General features: G+C 39.6%; 1 protein-coding gene across 2 annotated transcripts in view; it reads left to right on the plus strand.

The window, feature by feature from the left end:
- Window positions 1-21,834, plus strand: part of MTMR7 (myotubularin related protein 7) — a 112,340-nt gene that overhangs the window by 52,733 nt on the left and 37,773 nt on the right. Inside the window, exons 5-6 of one of the 2 annotated variants that reach the window (XM_032162399.2) lie at window positions 11,259-11,387; window positions 18,876-19,010. In XM_032162399.2, the coding sequence (XP_032018290.1) occupies window positions 11,259-11,387; window positions 18,876-19,010 (264 nt within the window). The remainder of the gene's footprint in view (window positions 1-11,258; window positions 11,388-18,875; window positions 19,011-21,834) is intronic. The other variant, XM_032162400.2, reaches the window with a different exon arrangement.

Below are 21,834 nucleotides of genomic sequence, written 5' to 3' on the forward strand. Positions count from 1 at the left end.
AAACTGCCATCATTCAGAGATAGCCACTGTTACTATATCTGGCCAATAGTCTTCTGGGATTTTAATGTATATATTAATTTTTTTATGTGTGCACACACAAACCTGTTTAAACATATATAACAAAAATGGAATCATTACATGTTCCTTATATTCTGCTTTTCTTCATATACATGTTGAGACATTTTTCTGTCAGTAATTATATTTTATGATATATTTAAAACACTGCATAGTATTACCTAAGTATGGCTGTATCAAATAATATCTACCTGCTTTCTAATTTTTAGACATTTAGATTGTCATTACTTATCACTATTTTAAATAATGGAGAACATCCTGGTAACTATACCTTTGCCTATATTTTAATTTTTTTAAAAGATAGAATTTTAATATAATTTTTATGTCGAAACACCTACACAAAGTTTTGTGCATGTTGTCAAAAATAATTGTGGAAAGGCTGTACCAATGTCTATAAATTCTCAGTTGTGAATGCTTGATTCCTTATACCCTCACCAGTAAAGAGTTAAAGTTTTTAAAAATCTTTTGATACCTTGATGGTGGGATGAGTGATTTCTTATTTTAATTTAATCTTCATATCTTGATTTCTTGAGTTGTAGCTTTTTATATATTGATTGACCGTTTGTATTTTATCTCCTGATAAATGACCATTTCCAGTTACATATTTTGAATTCTGGTTATTTTCTTGACCTTGTCACAGGGATTTTCTTACGGGTTTTTTTTTTTTTTTTTTTAAAGAAACAGGGTTTCACTCTGTTACCCGGGCTAGAGTACAGTGCAGTACAGCTTACTGCAGTCTCAAACTCCGGATCCCAAGCAATCCTCCTGAGTCGCTAAGATTACAGGCACATGCTACCATAATTGCTTAATTTTTCATAGTTTTTGTAGGAATAAGTTCTCCCTATGTTGCCCAGGCTGGTCTCGAATTCCTGGGCTCAAGCAATCCTCCTGCCTTGGCCTCCCAAATTGCTATAATTTTAAGTGTGAGTCATCTTGCCCAGTCTCACGAGGATTTGCTACATTGCTATATGGTACTTATAACAATCAGTGAAATGATTGTACAGTAGTCCATCAAATGAATGTACTGTAAAATACTGAAGTATTTCTTTATTAATACGCATTTAGGCCAGGCATGGTGACACATGCCTGTAATCCCAACAATTTGTAAACCACAGCGAGAGGATTGCTTGAGCCCAGGAGTTTGAGACCAGCCTGGGCAACATAGGGAGAACCCCATTCCCACAAAAGCATTTTAAAAAATTAGCTGGGCATGGAGGTGTGCACCTGTAGTCCCAGCTACTTGGGAGGCCGAGGCTGGAGGATTGCTTGAGCCTGGGAGGTTCAGGCAGCAGTGAGCCGTGATCGCGCCATGCACTCTAGCTTGGGCAACAAAATGAAATCTTGTCTCAAATTTTTTAAAAAGGGCTTTTAGATTATTTAGACTTTTTTTTGCCATATGAATAATTCTTGATGTAGTATCTTTATGCATATAATTTCCCCCAATTTTAAATTATTTTAAAAGAAAACTCTTTCCAGAATCTATCAAAAGCCATAAAGGGCCTAATTGTTTTAAAATTTTCAGGCAGGTAGGACATTGAAGTTTTTGTTTTTGATCAGTATTTGTTAGTTTCTAGTCCCTTATATTGCATTCAGTGCACATGTCCTATAGAATTCATATTTGGGGAATGTTTTGAAGACTTATGTCTTCATAAAACACAGTATTAATTTTCAATAAATATTTTGAGTCTGGAAAAATGTGTATTCTCTGTTATTTAGGTGTGAAATTTCACATTTATCTAAATTGAATTTCTTATTTTGGTCTCTTTGCTCAATTGATTTCTGACAGAAGTATGTGAAAATATTCCTGTTATGATTGTGACTGGACATTTTCTCCTTAAGTTCTAACATGTTTGCATTATATGTTTTAAAGTTACTCTGCTTAGTACGTAATGATTACGGACATCTGCTTGGTGTATTCTTTTTGTCCATTTCACATATCCCCTTTTCCTGTGAATTATTTCAACTTTGAATTCTATTTTTTATATTTCCACTGTTTCTTTCTCTTTGTCAGAATTTGCTTGGTGGAGCTCTGTTTAACCCCTTCTTTTTAACCTTCCTATGTAAATGTTTTGTCTTTTTAAGCTGAGTTTGGTTAGATTTTTTTACTCAATCTGAAAATCTTCTTCTGTGGTAAAATACTATCTGTGATACTGTTCTAGATATCTTGTATTGTATGTTTTGTCAATTATGCTTTTTCCTTTTTCATGTCTTTCACTGGATGGTTTTTCCTTGTATTTGCTTGTAATTATTTCAGAAGTATATATCCTATTCCTTTTCCTCCACTGAGTATCTTTCATTTAGAAAAAAAGTTACTTAAATCATCCTACAAAGTAGAGAAGGAAAAAAGAAAAAAAAGTTTTTTATTATGGCACACTTATGGCATACACAGGACTTTGAAGAATAATGGAATGAACGCCAGGGATCCATGTACTGTGTAAGATTGAACGTCGCCATTGCTAGTTAATTTCCCAGATGTTCCTTCCAAATTGTCTCTTGCTTCAGCATCAATGTCTGCAATTTGGCATGGCCATTCCTTTGCCTTTATTACAGCATTTCTACATTTCTAAATAGAGGAAGGCCTCACTTAATGTCAGTAGGTTCTTGGAAACTGCGACTTTGAGTGAAACGATGTACAGGAGATCCTCAAATAACATCATTTTGCTCAACATCATTTTGTGATAGCTATGAGGAAAAAAAAGGTGTTGTTTTATGTTCTTTTGCTTGAAGTTGCAATTGCCAGCAACCTAAGGGCATTGTTGAGCAAGGCCTTACTGTAGTAGTATGTGGTATTGTTTTGCATGGTTTTATACTGTCTGTACTTGGTCTGCATATGCTGTATATAGTTTTCTAAAATTTGACTTTTCACTCAACGTGGTAACATTTGTGTTTGTGATCCATTTCATTTAAGAAACGTGTATAGTTACTACATGCCGAGTACTGTTCTAAAAACTTGATAAATATTAGCAAATATTAGTTCTATGTATAGTATTATTATTATTTCTACTTTACAAATGGAGAAAGTATGACAGAGAGATTAATTGTCTAAGGCATAGAGAGATTAATAACTGTTGGTACGGATAGCTCTGATTCCTTCATTTTTCACTACTGTGTTGTATTCCATTTCACAAATATACCGTAGTTTTAAAAATTATTCATCCTTCCCTCTTTTTTTTTTTTTTTATTTTGTTTGTTTTGTTTTGTTGTCATGAATAAAGCTGTTAAGTGGCTATATATGTCCTGTAGTATGTTGTGTTTCTACTTAGGAGTAGTGTTTATGAGCTAGAGAGTATATAGATTTGAGCTTTACTAAATTCTGGAAAATTCTTTTTTAAAGTGTTTGCATGGACATATTGACCTGCTTGCAAGATATGAGTTCTCATTATTCCACAGACTCCCCAACAGTTGGTATTGATGTGATATTTGCTGGTATTCTTCTTTGTTGATCCCACAATGCCACTTCTGAGAATTTATTCTATGGATTTAATAGCATACACACACACTGATACCCAAGGTTATTACTTTATTTTATTCAGACAGGGCCTCACTCTGTTGCCCAAGCTAGAGTACAGTGGGGCGATCTCAGATCACTGTAACCTCTGTCTCCTGGGTTGAAGCAATTTTCCTGCCTCAGCCTCCCAAGTAGCTGGGATTACAGACACCCGTCACCACAACCAGCTAATTTTTGTATTATTATTCTTATTAGTAGTAGTAGAGATGGTATTTCACCATGTTGGCCAGGCTGGTCTTGAACTCCTGACCTCAAGTGATCTGCCCGCCTCTGCCTCCCAAAATGTTGGGATTACAGGCCACCATGCCTGGCCCCCAAGGTTATTTTTTTGAAGCATTTTTTGTAATAGCAAATATTAGAAGAAACCCAAATATCTGTAATTAGGTTCTTGGAAACTATGACTTTCCAAGAACCTAATTCTTGGAATGGGGGCCAGCTAAATAATTTTTGCTCTATCCATATGATTAAGTTAGTTTATAACCATTGAAGGAAATGTGGAAGATTCCTATGTACTGATAAAGATTGCTAAAATATATTGTTAGGTTAGAAAAAGCAAGGCACAATATGGTGAATATAGTATAATTTGGCTTAACAAAGGAGGGAGAATAATAACACGTTTGCCCAAAAGTGGTAACATGGAGTGGTGTTGGTAATGGGGTGGGTAGGACACAGGGATGAAAGTGGGATTTCTTCTCCTGCTCCAGCACCACTGGATGCAATTTAGCATTGTTGTTCCTTTGCTTTTATTTACAGCATTTTATGCACCTTTTGGTATTGTTTCATTTATATAACCATGTGGATTTATTAACTGATCTTAACTTTGAGCCAAATTGATTGGTATGAATTGGATCTTAATGTGGTTTTTGCATTGACCTGATCAACTAGTGAGGTTAAGCTTATGTTTCTTGGCCATTCATGTTGACTCTTCTGTGAATCATCTACTCACATTTTTGCTCTCTTTTCTATAAGATTATTTGTCGTTTTCTTGTTGATTTGTAGTTCTTTATATAATGTAGCCAATAATTTGTTATAATTTATATCTCTTGCAGATATCTTGTCTCAGGAGATTCTGATACACTGTTCCAAGTGTCTTCAGAAGTTTTGAGTTGTCAATCTTTCTTACCATGTTTTGTCTTTTAGCACACTGTTTTTTTTTTCTTTTTTCTTTTTTTTTTTATCCTGGTCTGTTTGCTAAACTTTGTCCCAATTTGACGCTGTATAAATCCCACAATTACATTTTTACCAGTTATGATTATTATGGCTTTATAATCTTGATATCTTAAAAGTCAGTTCCTTTGACATAATTCATCAGGATATCTTAAATTTATGGATTTGGGCTAGAACGGACACTTCCATGACAGTGAATTTTCTTCATAACTACAGTTAAATTTAACAACCATAGAGTTAATTATTATAAAGTATCTGGCTGATGTAATCAGACTAATTTGTTCTCATACTAAAGCTAACTTTTGAAGTGAATTTTTAGCCTTGAAATGAAAGAAAGGAAAATCCAAGTTTAGTGAAGAAAATTGGATACCCTTTTTGTTAATATGACACATCCTTGGGCAAGGAAGAAAATGAGACTGAACCACATCTTGTGGAATAACATCTCCTTGGAAATATAGGCGCTTCTATTTTTGATGAGATTTCCTTCTAGGATTAGCGCATAAACATGACTCATATATAGTCACTTAAGTCCTACCTTGCACAGACTGCAAAACATGAGTTACTCAGCATTTCTTTTCAGAAGCAACACACAGCAAAACAAAACTAACAGCAAAACAAAACTAACAAGGAACAAACTGTTTTGAAGCAGAAAAGGTAAAAACCTAGGGGATTTTCTGATTTTGCAAATATCACTGAGATGGGAGGAAGATGATGTACCCTGATTTGTCACTAACTTAGCAAGAGAATACAAGTTGTGTTATTTCAGAAAGTTTTTGACTAATAATCCATGGAGAGAGAGATATCCAAATCCATTCCTTTTGCTTTTAACCCCATGGCTGAGAAAACATTTACTTTTTCCTCTCTTATTTTATAACTTATGTTATTTCTTCTCACAAATCCTTAGAGGTCGGTGGGTCAAGAAGTGTCATTTGATGGAAAAGAAACATTTGCCGATGGCGGAAATAACAGACGTAGAATACAAAACTTAGATTCTAGAACCAATTCTGCTATTTTCTTTGTGTGGCCTTGGGCAGGCTAATTATTACTATTATCTGTATCATCTTACTACCATCGCTATTTATAAGACACTTGCTTATGGTAGTCTAAGTCTCTAAGCTCAGATTTCTTTTTATACCTAACCCTTGAAATTGTCTTTATTTAAATAAAGTAATTGGTATCCATTGCTAGGTTAAAGTTTTAATCTAACTCTTTTGGAATAAAATATAAAATACAACCCAAACCAGTGACTTTATTAAAGCTCATTTATTTCAGTTCTCCACAGCTATACCTTATGTATCATGCATTATTTTATTCACATATGTGTCATTTTATCCTGTTCATAACCCCATCCTTCTCCCTGTTCATCATAAATTCCTTGAAATAAATTTTAGCACTGAAATGTTTAAGAAGATTGTCTGTATAGATATCTCTCAGTTTCTGACAATTCTTGCCCCAAAGTGCTCAGTTGAATGATTGGTCCTTGGACGTCTGAGTGAAACTTTTGGATTGCATCTTAGATGGCTAGTAGCCTGCAGTGATAAATATATTTACTGGAAGATTCTAACCCGGTTTAACAAAGATCAGCTGTCCTGGGAGTGTGAAATCTTCAAGGCCAAAAACTCTTATCCATTTCTCCTCTTGCAACTGAGAGTAATGCCTGGCGTATAATAAGTGCTCAGTAAAAGGTTGTTGAATGAGTGAAAGAGTTACCAAAAGATTCCCCTTGCCGGGACAGCACCAAGGGATGTGGGCACTTCAGGAAGGTCAATTAATTTAGTGGAGCACAAAGAAAATCGGTTTCCTTATTCGCTTTAAAAAATGGTAAAATGATTAACTGACTAATCCACTTTCAGTAACTAAGGCAGGGTGCATGTAAAGAAAATTCAGGAGAAAAACATTTTCCATTCCGCTGAACTAGTCTCATATTCTCTCTGAATTTCGTCAGGTGGTTTTCCAAACCAGACAAAATCCTGAGAGGCATACTGAGGTGTTTGAAAATTAGCGACATATGTTGCATCATTGTGTGCATTTTTTATTGTCAGAATTTTGACTACAACTCTGTGAGCTTGTTGCAAAAATGGCAGCAGTCAATGCTGAGATTGTTTTCCCTTTTCTTTTTTCATTGTGATTTAAAAAATGCATAACATAAAGTTTGCCATCTTAGTCATTTTTAAGGTATGGTTTAGGAGTGTTAAGTAGATTGACATTGTCGTATTATAGATCTCTGGAACTTTTCATCTCGAGAACTGAAACTCTATACCCATTAAACAACTCTCCATTCCCACCTACCACAGCCCCTGGCAACCATCATTCTACTTCTTGTTTCTGTGAATTTGACTACTTTAGATACCTCATATAAGTGGAATCATACAGTATTTTCTTTTTGTGAGAGGCTTATGTCACTTAATGTCCTCAAGGTTCATCTGTGTTACAGCATGTAACAGGATTTCCTGCCTTTTTAGGGCTGAATGATATTTCATTGTAATGGTATACCACATTTTGCTTATCCATTCATCACTTGATGGACATTTGGGTTGCTTCCACCTCTTGGCTGTGAATAATGCTCTGTGAATATGGTTGTGCAAATATCTCTTGGAGATTCTGCTTTCAAGTCTTTTGGGCATACATCCAGAAGTGGGATTGCTGGATCATGTAGGAATTCTATTTTTAAATTTCTGATGAGCTTCCATACTGTTTTCCGTAGTGGTTGCATAATTTTATATCCCCATCCACAGTGCACTAGGGTTTCAATTTATCTGCATGCTCACCAATACTAGTTTTATTATGTTTTCATTCTTTCATTTTGTAATAGTGGCCATCCTAAGAATTGTGAGTTAGCATCTCATTGTGGTTTTGATTTTCATTTCCCTAAGATACACAATTTACTAATAGATTCTCCCATTCTGTAGGTTGCTTTTTCACTTTTGATTGTGTCCTTTGATGTATAAAAGTTTTTAAGTTTGATATAGTTCCATTTTTGTAGTATTTTCTTCTGTTGTCTCTGCTTTTGCTGTCATACGTAATAAATAAGTGTCAACTCCAATGTCATAAAGCTTGTCCCTTATGTTCTTTTCTAGGAGTTTAATACTTTTGGGTGTTATGTTTAGGTCTTTAATCCATTTTGAGTTAATTTTTTTATATAGTACAAGATATGACCCATCTTTATTTTATTTTACTTTTGCATGTGGGTGTCTAGTTTTCCCAGTACCATCTGTTGAAGAGACTAACCTCTCCCCATTGAGTATTCTTGGCACCCATGCTGTGGATCATATCACCATATACATGAGGGTTTACTTCTGGGTCCTCTATTCCACTGGCCTATTTGTCTGTCTTTATTCCAGTACCACACTGTTTGATTGCTGCAAAATAGATATGGCTTTGTACTATATTTTGAAATTATGAAGTGTAATTCCTCTTTGTTCTTTTTCAAAATTGTTTTTTGCTATTTGGGGTCCCTGGAGAATCCATGTGAATGTTAGGATGAATTTTTCTACTTCTTCAAAAAACGCCATTGAGATTTTGATAGGAATTGCCTTGTGGTTGCTTTGGGTAGGATGGACATCTTCACAATATTAAGTCTTCCAATGCATGAACACAAGGCATCTTACCATTTACTTGTGTCTTTAATTCCTTTCAGTGGTGTTTTATATTTTCAAGGTAGGATTGTTATTTGAATTTCCACTTGAGAGTGCTGTCTACTTTGATGAAAGCAGGACAAATATCCATGCTTCTAGCTTGGTAAGAGGTTGTATCTTCCCATGTTAACGGACACTCTAAATCTGCTTTTCTCAAAGGCATTCTAGCTTCTTAGAGATCCCCAAGCAAGTACTCATCAGAATGCCTTATAACTTAAGCTGTGACCCATGGAACTTTTTCCCCTAGACTCAGTGCTCTGGGGAAGGCAGAAATCCTCGTAACTGGTATTGTGTTCGTATAGGGGAGGCCTCCACATCTGATGCAAGCCTGGCCACTGGTGACTGTCCGCAGGTTGTTGAGCTCTTTGTCCTGGTACATGCCAAGCCATCAAAGTCTACATATCTCTACTCTGTAGAGTGAGAGCTCTGGTGCTCTTAGAGGGCAGGAGGTGGTCTTCTTGCTCCTTTGTGAATCAAGAGGGCCATGAGTTGGGGCCAAGGAGAGTGGGCCTCTGGGTGTTGATTTTCTCTATTTGGTCTCATTCCAGCTATGGTGCAATGGTGCACACAGGGCCATGATGCCAGCAAACCTAGGTGTTTATTTATTTAGACTTAGAAGACCATAAAAGGCCCTGGCAGGGACTTACCTCTTGCTCTTCAAAGAGTTTGTATGAAATAAGCATGTTGACAAATCTTGCATGTTACTTACTCTTATTTAATCATGAAACTTTGCAGTTCCTTAGTGTTGTTACAAGGAAGAATGTAGGTAATTCCCAACTTGCTGAAAACCTACTCATTTCCTTTTAAAAACTGTTATTTTAGGAAAATGTTGTTGGTCTGGTGCAATGACTACATGTCTCCTGAACCTCAGACAAACAGGTGTGGTCCATGTCATAGTGTTCTAGCTGGCTGACTTCATGGAGGTTCAGGCACCAGATTGGCGTGGGGGAGGGAGTGCAGTGTTTTATGGCAGTCTTCCCAGCTAAAGCTCTCTGAGTCCAAGTTGGTTGAGCCTTCTGTTCTTGGCAGATTTTCCTTTAGAGTGTCAGTGCCACAGCTCATGTTAAACTCTGGTAATCTTCTTTCCTAAAATGTCTGGTAGAACCCTGAAATTAGACTTTGGGCCTGTGAACATCTCTTCTGTGGCCCTTTTATTCCCTGCTCTATGTTGTGTCCTCTCCTGGTAACAAAGACAATGGAGGCCAGCAAGGGAGGCATCATCACAGAAGACTTGATAAGAGGCTTGGATTTCAGTTGTGGGTTTTCAACCCCTACAACCCCATCTTCCAGAGTGGTAAGGGTGGGTGGAGATGGACACAGGACCTGCAGATAAAGTATTTCCCCTTGATATGGGTTGCTGTGTCCCCACCCAAATCTCATCTTAAATCATAGCTCCCATAATCCCAACAAGTCATGGGAGGGACCCGGTGGGACGTAATTGGATCTTGGGGGCTGGTCTTTCCCATGCTGTTCTCATGATAGTGAATAAGTCTCATGAGATCTAATGGCTTTATAAAGGGCAGTTCCGCTACACACGCTCTCTTGCCTGCCACCATGTAAGACGTGCCTGTACTCCTCCTTTGCCTTTTGCCATGCTTATGAGGCCTCCCAGCCATGTGGAACTGTGAGTCCATTAAACCTTTTTCTTTATAACTTACCCAGTCTCAAGTGTTTCTTTATAACAGTATGAAAATGGACTAGTACATCCCTGTTGTTACACATACTTGAGGACTCCCTTGATATGCCTAGGAAGATGTTTGACGTCCAGGAGGTAAAGAGGTGCTTGACATATCCCAGGACACTTCCATGTGGGTGATCTTCACATTGCGAAAAGATTGATGGACTGATGTGAAAGCAAAGTGTGTTGAGCAACAGTAGCCTCAACTGCTATCACTGTTGCTACCACTAACATTTGTTTTGGATTTAGTGGTTTATAAAGTGCTTTGCCATGGGTGTTACCGGATTTGATCCATCTGTCAATCCCATGAGATATTGTTGCTGCAGTATCACTTCTAGAGATTAGCAAACCACAGTGCACCGTGTAGTTTGGCTTCCCCAGGGTCATGAAGTTGCTCAATCAGAGCCAGGTTCTAAACTGCTGATTTCTGGTTCTTAATTGCAAGATCCTTCCAAGGCACCCTTCCACTGTGGTAATCACTCTCAGGGATGCGTAGAAAGAGCACATCAATCCTTACCACTTATCAAATCAACACGTAAGAAACAAAAATCAAGCCGCTACATTGCACGGTAGTGTGTGGCACATTAGGAAATCTTCATGGGCTGAAAGGTCAAGGAAGAAGCTTCCCGAAGGAGGTGGAACTTCGACTGGCCCTTGAAGAACGGATGGGATTTGGGAAGGTGGAGGGCAGGAGTGTCTGGAGAGGCATCAGCTTGAGTGATGTGTCAGGGTCAGGAATGCACACTGGGCCTGTCAGAGCCACAGAGGTAACTTGCTGGCTTAACCAGTGTGCTTATGTTTTAGGAAAACTGTCTTCCGGGGTCATTCTGTCTTTCAGCCAAATCCTGGCAGCTCAGGTTTTCTCAGCCAGGTTGCACAATTGCAATTTGTCTCTTTTTGATGAAAGGAAGGCTTCATTGTCACTGGTCTTGCACAAAGAGCCCTTGGAGAGAGGGGACAGTGCACCGGGACAGAACACTAAGGGTAGCTTGCGTTCCTTCAGAATGATCACATAGAATCAGCGGCACTTCATTCCTCTGAAGTGGCTTTGAGTTTCCTCGAAACAGCCTCCGCTGTAACATGCTGAAGGGAGCTTAAGGATGTACCTGTAAGCATGGTGAAGTGGAATTTCTGGGGGCAGTTCGCAGGGCATTACTAGATGGCCTAAAAATCTCTTCGTATTTTCTGGTGACAGGTTTGTGACTCTTATCCTACTGAACTGTACGTTCCCAAATCGGCCACAGCACACATCATAGTGGGGAGTTCCAAATTCCGGAGTAGACGGCGATTTCCTGTCCTTTCTTACTATTATAAAGATAACCACGTAAGTCTCGAGGCATGTTTTTGTTTTACACTTTGCTTTTGTAGTTTTATCATAAGCAGGCGTTTTCTAGCTGCCTTCTGCTGTTGCGTGTGTGTTTGAATTCTTCAGAAGGTATGTGGATATTTCTGTGCATGGTATGACATGATACATCTGTGCTAAGTCCTTATCTCATGTAGACCTCCTATGTTTATTTGACAGTAATGTAATGATTCAGAAAATGACTCAATAGGTTCAGAAAACCCCTAAAGCAAATCATCCAAGTGAATACTGTCCTCTTCTAAGTGGGCACCTTGGGAGGCTCTTTGCTTATTCAGTGCTGGGGATCTGTGGCATGCCTATTTTAGAAAAGCCCCAGAAGTCCATGGCCCATTCATTTTGTCTATTATGCTTTTTTAAATTTTTTGGAGACAGAGTCTCACTCTGTCACCTGGGCTGGAGTGCAGTGGTGCAATCTCGGCTCACTGCAACATCTGCCTCCCAGGTTCAAGCAATTCTCCTGCCTCAGCCTCCTGAGTAGCTGGGATTATAGGCACCTGCCAACACGCGCAGCTATTTTTTTTGTTTTTTGTATTTTTTGTAAAGAAGGGGTTTCACCATGTTGGCCAGGCTGGTCTCGAACTCCTGACCACAGGTAACCTGCCTGCCTCGGCCTCACAAAGTGCTGGGATTACAGGCGTGAGCCACTGTGCCCGGCCTTATTACCTATTTTTAAATGGCGTGTTCTTTTGAGTATCTTCAGTATAAGAAATCTTTGATTTTAGAGAGCATGGGTTTTATTTTTTAAATATTATTTATAAAAGCCAGAATTGGGTTTGTTTGTAATATGGACTCTAAGTAACTGTGGCTCCAATAGGATAGAATTCTTTTTCTCTTGCTTAAAATTCCCAGGGTGGGCAGTCCTGGCCTAGTAGCCTGGCCCCACCCCACTTAGCCTTCAGGTAGTCAAGCTCCTTCTACCTTTTTGCTCTGCCATCCCCTGGATTTGGCCATGGCCTGCCTGGTGCAGGAGGTCGCTTCAGTACAGTCACCACCCACACACGGCAGGTGGCAGGTGATGGAGGGCTAATGGTGTGTGCCCAGCTTTTTGAGGAAGGCTTCCAGAAACTGCCACGTGACACCTCCCTTTCATCAGAACTGCACAGGCAGCTATGGAAGTACAGTGCTATGGGTGGCCACTAAAACAGCTAAAACTTAGAGTTCCATTTCTGCTGAGGATAGGAAAACAAATTTGGATGAACAAGAATGGTCTTTGCCACCCACTTTTAAAAGGTAGCAAAAAACCACCTTTAAAAAAGGTGATTTAAAAAAACAAAATGTTCTTTGGCTCTAGCCAGGTGAAAGAGAAACTTTAGTTTTTAAGCTAGATAATATACTTCCGGATTCAAAGCCGAGTGAGGCTATAAACAAAGAGAGGGGAGTGTGTGAGTGTGTATCCACATGCCTGCACCTACAGCCAGGGGGGTACAGCAGGGTCTCAGTCAGATTCTAAAGGCTTTCAAAAATATCTGGAGCAATGCCAGCTTCATCGGAGTGAGCACATAGCCTTCTCTCTTGCTACTTTGAAGGAAAATATTAATTTAGTGGTGAAAGTTCTGTGAATTGGAAGGATAAAAATTATCTTATTTTTAGTTACACTCATTGCTCTTCTTTTCCTAGCCTTGAATTAGGTCTAAAGTATTTTATTAACTCCAAATATATTTCAGCCTGCACAGAGCTGGAGCGCTGGTTAGAGGCAAAGGAAGATGTGATTTTTTTTTTTTTTTTTTGAAACAAGGTCTCACTTTGTCGCCCAGGCTGGAGTGCAGCAGCACAATCATAGCTCGGTGGAACTTCAAACTCTTGAGAGCTCAAGGGATCCTCGTGTCTCATCCCCACAAGCAGTTAGGACTGTAGGCACATCATACCACCACAGCTGCTAAGTTAAAAAAAAATTGGTAGAGAAGATAATTTTTTTTTTTTTTTTTTGAGATGGAGTCTCGCTCTGTTGCCCAGGCTGGAGTGCAGTGGCACAATCTTGGCTCACTGCAGCCTTGACCTCCCCAGGTTCAAGTGATCTTCCCACCTCAGCCTCTCGAGTCACTGGGACCATGTGTGTGCCACCCCGCCCAGCTAATTTTTTTGCATTTTTTGTAGAGACGAGGAAAGCCATGTTGTCCAGGCTGGTGTCGAGTTCCTGCGCTGAAGTGACCTACCTGCCTTGGCCTCCCAAAGGCTGGAATTACAGGCGTGAGCTGTCGCGCCTGGCCTCTTTTTTTTTTTTTTAAAGATAGAATAGATAGAGATAGGAAATTTCATGGTGTTGCACTTGAAATTAGGATGCTGGTAACATGCATGTATATTTTTTTTTTTTGTAGCATCCATTGATTAAAGAAGTAAGAGAGAAGACGAATCCAGGAGAGGGAGAAAGGGTCTTTTATTGTTGTTTCAGAGGTGTTTTATTGTTTTCTGTAGAATATTTAAAAAGTGAGCACAGTGTGCCTAGCAATTCCCTTTTTATATTCTTGAGACAAAGAACCTTTTCCTTTTTGTCAGTGTGAGTAGTATCAGGATTAAATGTGTGTTATCTCAGAAAGGAGAGAATTTTTAGCAGTTAGACCTCAGAGGCAGCTTCTTCCCCGGCTGACCTCAGACCCCGTGGCTCCACGCCTGCTCCCTGAAGTGCTATTCTTTACTGAACCTCCAGGCCTGAAAATGAACTCACACAGCATAGTTAGAGCTTAAGAGTATTCATTTCCCATATTTAAGATTTTAAAGCAGAAATTACTTGAAGTTCTAGCTCTTCTTCCAAGGTACAGAACAGAGATGTGTTTCGAAGCAGTGCTGCTTGATCGGGTTACCCCAGGGAAGTCCTGAGTGAGCACACACTTGCCCGCCCACTCTCCCACCCCGTGAACTGAAATCTATTTTGCAGGTAGAATAATGATCAAATTTGTGTTTTATAACAATGTTTACATTTTAATATCAAGGTTAATTATATAAATGCTTCTGATTTGACTAGGGCTTTTCCTAAAGGGAAGTATTATTACCAAAGGTGGATTTCTGTGCTCTCATTGCTCATCGATGGCTATATAGAAAACAGGCAGTCTCCCAGAAAAAGTAAACAGGTACACATTCCATAAATTTGCTGATCTATCTTTCTTCTCTTTGGTTATTTGAGACATTTTAGGCTTAAGAGTATTGCATACATACTCTTAATCTATCCCCAAAGAATTGATGCGTATGAATAAGGATACTACATTTTATAGTGAAAATACTGTTTCCCATGTGTTACCAAAGGGACACTTTTGATTTTGGTGGTGAGATGACAGCTAATGTTGGGCACTGGGAACTGGTGATCAGATTAGGAGAAGCATGAAGTGCACATGATTTTATGAACCTGAAGTTCTGTTTGATATAAAGGCCCCTGTGGAGGGTCCAGCTTTCCGTTTGTATCAGCTGTTACCACATGTAGTGTTAGGTTGGTGCAAAAGTAATTGCAGTTTTTGCCATTACTTTTAATAGATATAATCATATTCTTATATATATATAAGAATATATATATAAGATTATATAGATATATATAATTATATAGATATATAGATATATATATTTTATATATATATATATAGATTATATAGATTATATAGATATATATAATCATATCATTCCATGGCTGGCAGGGAACTAAAACCTGCTACCGGGGGGACGGGCAGGAGCTGCACCTGGTCTGCTGGATAAGTATTGTTTCACTCGGGAACCTTACCTGCAGGAGCAGAGCATGGCAGGGAACTTGCAGTGAGGCCATTTGAGGCCCTCTCAGTTTTACCAGATGTCAAAGCAACACATAATATTAATTTTAGGCCTTACGCACACAGCTTATGTACAGCCACGTGGGCTCCCTTTGAATATCTAGCTATTAACAGCTTTACAGATCATGGTTAGAGATGCTTAGTCATGCGTGTTCAGAAGTCTGTGTAGCTTTCTGTGAGAGTTCTTAGAATTGCTATAGCCTTTGTTCTTTATTATGCTACGATTTTTGCAAGTTTCCCCTTAACATGGTGCACAGCATGGTCTCCCAAATTTACGGTACACATTTCTAGGAAACAAAACTCAAGAAGATTTCCAGTGAGGCAACTTTCCTTAAGAAAAATACAGACCTTCTTGGTCTCTTCTTATAATGAATACTTATTGAAACTTTCTATGTGTTAGGCACAGTGCCAGGAGTTTTACACTGTTATGCCCCTTCTCACACCCTGTATTTTTAATATTTTACCCATTTTATAGATGAGAAAACTGAGGATCAGAGAAGATACATAAATTACCCAACATCATACAATGAGCGAGAGCACAACTGGGACTGAAAGCCAGGTCTTTCTGCTGCATCTTTATGTTTTGAAATGGAGTCTTGCTCTGTCACCCAGGCTAGAGTGCAGTGGCATGATCTCAGCTCACTGTAGTCTAGACCTCCCAGGTTCAAGCGATTCTCCTGCCTCAGCCTCCCAAGCAGCTGGGATTACAGGTGTCCATTACCGTGTTTGGCTAATCTTTGTATTTTTAGTAGAGACGGGTTTCACCATGTTGGCCAGGCTGGTCTCAAACTGCTGACCTCTGGTGGTTCACCTGCCTCAGCCTCCCGAAGTGCTGGGATTACAGGCATGAGCCACCATGCCTGGCTTTATGCTGTATCTTAATGCGGTATTGTGCTTCCTGACCTATTTCCTCCCATTGGGGCTTAAATTACTTTGTTAAGAATTCAGGATCAGGAAATACTCTGTCTGGATGACTTTGAGTATGTTACTTTGAGTATGTGTGACTTTGAGTATGTTACTTAACCTCTCTGTGCTTTGGTCACGTCATGTATAAAGTGGAGCCAATAATAGGTCTTATTGTATATGATAATTAGGCTAATTAAATAACAGTATGCAAAGTTCTTATAATACTGCCTATCATATAAACACTCAAAAACAGTAGTAAGCCATAAAAAATGTTGAATATTTTAATTATTAGTAGCATTGTAAATAAGTGCTGTCCTTTACAGTTTACAACTGAAGAGTTTTTAATCTATGCTCTGACATCAGTAAGAAATGCTGCCAAGTAATAGTAATACTCTTTGGATAATCTGTCTAGAGTGCGTTTAGGTGCGCAAAAGCACTGAGACTGCTTACTGTTCTGCACAAAATTGAAAACCACATGTTAGCAATTACTGAGTCAATGAAAAATTCCATTTAGAGCATATGTTTAGTTTGTTAAGAAAATCTAACTACAAAATACCAAAAATGTAGTCTGTTTAATATGCATGTTTTAATTTATCGACCATATTCCATAGTATAACAGTTTCAATATAGTCCCTCATTTAAAACTAGCCATTCTAAACCAGAAGATAATTTGAAATAGTTGTTGTCCCTAAATTGCTTCATTTCATAATTGGTGTCTCACTACTTTAGTGAGGTCTGGTGTGTGTGTTCTCAAATTGTCACCATTTAAATGTGTTCCCATCCCCATCTAACCCTTCTGATGGAATCTAAGATTGTCTGGTGGCAGCTGTCCTTAACTAATATTTCTTTTTTTTTTTCTTTCTTTCTTTTTTTTTTTTTTTTTGAGATGGAGTTTCACTGTTGCCCAGGCTGGAGTGCAGTGGTGTGATCTCAGTGCACTGCAATCTCTGCCTGTCGGGTTCAAGCGATTCTCCTGCCTCAGCCCCCTGGGTAGCTGGGATTGCATGTGTGTACCACCATGCCCAGCTAATGTTTGTTGTATTTTTAGTAGCGACGGGGTTTCACCATGTTGACCAGGCTGGTCTCGAACTCCTGACCTCAAGTTATCCACCCGCCTCGGCCTCCCAAAGTGCTGGGATTACAGGCGTGAGCCACCACACCGGGCCAACTAATATTTCTTTAACCCGGAAAAAGTATCTAAAGCCAACTCAGAATTATTCTCTTTCCAGGCAGAATTCCCTCTGAGCAGGTGGCAGACCCTGACCCCTTAAAGATCAAAGGAAACAGGACCCCCACGAAAGCCATCTGTGTCATTTGCTTTCTGGTTCTTGGACATAGCTTGCCTTCTGCTCGCCAAGTCCCTCTTGATCCCCACCTTCACTTCCCCTTGCTCCTGGCCTTGCCGTCACTTGCCGTTCTGTCTGCCGTGCTCATACCCTCTGATCTTTTTCTCCTCCCCACCAGTCAGGAATGAGCCATCCTGAAGTGACTCTGCTGCCCCTTTGCTTTGCTTCCCACTCCCACACCTTGTCCCCCTGAATCCTGAACCTGGCTGTAGGCCTCAGGCTTCCTTTAACCCCCTCAGTGATTGTCCCTCTGTGCAGAATGGTGCTGGTGCCCTCAGACAATGGCCCCTGTAATATGTCCAGCCATGCCATGGTTCTCCAACTTCAGAGCTAGTGAGAAATGTCCCCACCTTCTCCAACAAGGAGCACTCAAACCCTTTGGAGAGATCCTGGGTTGGGCTTTAAAGACAATTAAGCTATGGCTGGACTAAGAGTTGGGGTGCCCCTTCATGGATGGAACCCTGCAATGCAAGCACCCTGAACAGGCTGTGACACGACAGGACTATTTGCAGTGAAACTTTCCCCTCCGTATTGTCCTGCGTGGAGGGGTTCTGTCACTGCCTGCGTTCTTTCACACTGTGGACTTACAGTCTCAATGTAGACGCTTTGAGTCATTCATGCATTTTATTGGATATTTTGTGTTTAATTTAAATGTTAAAACCTAAATCCATGAAAGTACTTTGTCACAAAAGCCTAAGTTTTATAGCTGCAAGGTCGGATGTGTACTACCTATTTATAACTCAGGGAAATGTTTCTGCTCTTTTAGCTATCATCTGACAGTGCAATCTACTCTGTCAGAATTGCAGGGTACGGGACTTGCGGCAGAGAATGCAGATTGATTCCAAAAAAAAATTCCCCTTGTTCTAAGTAGACTTGAGTCAGCACAGGTATGTGCCTGCTGTCCTTCGGTTTCAAACCTAGCAGCAACCTGGGCTCTCGTCACCGTGAAAGTTTCCCGTTTAGAATTAGAATTGGGTTTTGGTATTTGTGATGTTTCTAGATGGGCTAGTTAAAAAAAAAAAATGTTGGAAACCATTAAAAAATAATTTTTATTTTACTAATGTCACCATTAATAGTATCTTGTACATTTGAGGAGAACAGTTATTTATTTTGTATTTCTTCTTTCAGCAGGAAAATGAAGCAGTATCAGTGAAAAGTAGATTCTTTAAATGGTTTTGAATATCATAACTTAGATCCTCTCTAAACATCTCTACACATTCCTAGTAGTTTGCACAGACAGGCTCTTTGTATTGCTTGCCCATTCGTGGTTTCTTTGACTTGAATTAAAAATAAACGAGGCTTGATTTCCAGAAAGCTGTATCACATTTTCATAAGCCAAGGTGGACTGTCAGTGAGCCCAGGGCTCTTTGTTCTGGAGACACAGGTAGAGTGTCTCTCTTGGGTACAGTTACCTGATGGTGCTGTGTTGCTGTGACCTCTCCTGCTAGGCCTCCATCTGCCGGAGCAGCCAGCCCCTGTCCGGCTTCAGTGCCCGGTGCCTAGAGGACGAGCAGATGCTCCAGGCCATCAGGAAAGCCAATCCAGGAAGTGACTTCATTTATGTCGTTGATACCCGGCCTAAAGTAAGTGTCACCGTTGCGATGCATGTCTTTGCACCTGAGTTGTGAAACTGGAGACAGGCAAAGGCTAGCCAACTGCCATCTCTTGTGCAGGTTGCTTCATCTGCAAAGGGGCGGTTCCTCTTGGCACAGTCAGTGTCTGGGCACCCTGCCGGCTGCTTCCTGGAGGTCTAGTGCTCCTGAAGCCTCTAACTATACATTTTATATTTCCCCTGCCTCTAGCATTGTGCTGGGCACACAGGGCCACCCAAATGAATGTGGCTTCATTTTGGAGATTGTGCTCCTAAGTATACCACATTGGTACTCGGTTTCTTTCTAAAACAACCCTTTCTGCTCTGACAATAAAATTCAGTCTGGAGCTCCAGCAGTTCAGTTGTTGCGAAGTACTCAGCTATTATTTTTCAAATTCAACTTGTAGTAATCTATACCTATGACTTGGAAAGATTTATAAAACATAAGGTAAATTTAAAAATTTATTTTTTTCATAAAAAGTTCTAGGTGTGTAAAAAGGTGTAGAAAAAGATCTGAAAGGTTAAACTCTGAACTCTTAAAATTCCATGGAGAAGGGAGTAGGATTTGGGGACGTAGAGGGTTTTCTACTTGTTAATTGTTAGAAAATTATTATTTTACAATTGCATATGTATTAATATATTAAGTTTCTAATTTAAGAAAACCAATAGGAAATAATAGATCTAGACATCAAGGAGTGAGCCACGTTGATATTACACTTACCTCCCACTCAGCCTTACTTTTTTCGTTTTTAAGGAGAATCAGTGTTAAGTCCAATAAAATTCCAGTTTTTCTCCTTAGACCCAAGTCTTCTAAAACTTCAACAAGTAAAGTCCCCAGAGAGACAGACACAAAGTCACCTACAAGTGCATTGACTACAGCAGACAGAATGAGATGACAGAATGAAACGTTCCTTAGTCAGCTTATTTGGCATTGCACTTTCCTAGCCACTAATGAAAATGTGCCTGGACCTGTGACTGAAGAGAAAGATGAACGTCCAGTTCTGTCTCCTCGTCTGGTAAGCAGAGGAGTCCAGGATGTCCTTTTAGGCAACAAGAGTGGGATAGAGAAATTATGTTTAATGTAATCCCGTTAAAAAAAATTGGGGCTGGGTGCAGTGGCTCACGCCTGTAATCCCAGCACTTTGGGAGGCCAAGGCAGGCGGATCATCTGAGGTCGGGAGTTTGAGACAAGCCTGACCAACATGGTAAAACCTCATCTCTATTAAAAATACAAAAATTAGCTGGGCATCATGGTGCATGCCTGTAATCCCAGCTACTGGGGAGGCTGAGGCGGGAGAATCGCTTGAACCCGGGAGGCGGAGGTTGCGGTGAGCCGAGATCGTGCCATTGCACTCCAGCCTGGGCAACAAGAGCAAAACTCCATCTCAAAAACAAAAAAACAAAAAACACAAAATTGAGAGAATTTATACCACACTGTTTACAGTGGTTTTTCCTGTGGGGTAAGAAGTTCATTTTAGGAAACTTTTCACTTCCTAAGTTAGAATTTGAAATTTTTTTTCAATATAGAAAAGGTAAAAGAGCATAAGGACCTTAAATTTAGTGAAACATAGAGTTCCCATATGAATCAGCAGTTCCTTCCCAGGTATATAACCAAGAGAAATGAAAACTTATGTCCACATAAAAACTTGTATGTGAATATTTGTTCATTATCAGTCATAGCCTGAAATGTAAATAACCAAATGTTCATAAATGGAGAATGGATTTACAAAATATGGTATGTCCATTCAATGGAGTATTACTCAGCTATAAAGAGGAATGGACTGTGGATACATACTGCAACATGCACGAACATTGAAAGTGTTATACTGGGAGGAAGAAGTCTGTCACAAAGGAATCATGAAATACTTTAAACAGGCCATTTCAGAGCTATTGAAAGTACACTGTTGGTTGCTGAGGGCTGGGGGAAGGGAGAGAGATGGTGAGTGACGGCTAATGGGTAGTGGATGTCTCTACCACTACCTACTTTCTACTTTCCAGGGTGATGGAAATGTTCTAAAACGAGATCATGGTGATGGGTGCACAACTCTGTGGCTATGCCAAACACCACTGAGTCGTATGCTTTAAATGGGTGAATGGTATGACATGTGAATTACATGTCAGTGAAGGTATTAAAAAAAGAACATAGGAAATATTACGACAGGAAGGATAAAATAGAACCAGCTGCTCAAGTCATTTAGAAGTGTACACCGTGGGGAAGAGGTTATTATAGACATGGTCTACACTCATTGGTGATCCTAGAAATCATGAGAACTGAATCCTGTCCTTTGTGTGGATACTCAGGCCTTGGTGATTTTCACAGATTCTCTGAACCTCACGTCACCAAGTATTATGATTTGTGTCCAGGATAATGGACTGTGATGTTTTCCTAGAGTGAGAGCAGTGCCCTACTCATCCCCTCACCTCAGAACCATCCTGTCTTCTTCGGAGCAAAGCACACAGCGGAAGAGAAGTGTGTGGAGTAGTGAGGATGGAGTTACTACTCACGGATGCCAGATGAGCGAATGAGTCCTGGAGATCAGTGATGAAACCGCTACCACAGCTAGATCACATTCACATTCTACTAGATTATAAGTAAAGGGTCCCTTCCTTTTAAATTCTCAGAGCACGACACACAGATAAAAGTTTCAAACTGAAAAAAAAAAATAGCTCCTTTGCTGGAAGATTTTCACTGAAACGTATCAGAAAATCTCTGGCTTTTACTGTTGTCTGTCAATTTGTGCCCTTCTCTCTGGCTCATTGTGTTTAAACCCTACCTTCTGACGTGACTGCCTTCCCACCTCTTCTTCGTACCCTTT

This window comes from Hylobates moloch, unplaced genomic scaffold (assembly GCF_009828535.3).
Source record: "Hylobates moloch isolate HMO894 unplaced genomic scaffold, HMol_V3 SCAFFOLD_8, whole genome shotgun sequence".
Lineage (NCBI taxonomy): Eukaryota > Metazoa > Chordata > Mammalia > Primates > Hylobatidae > Hylobates > Hylobates moloch.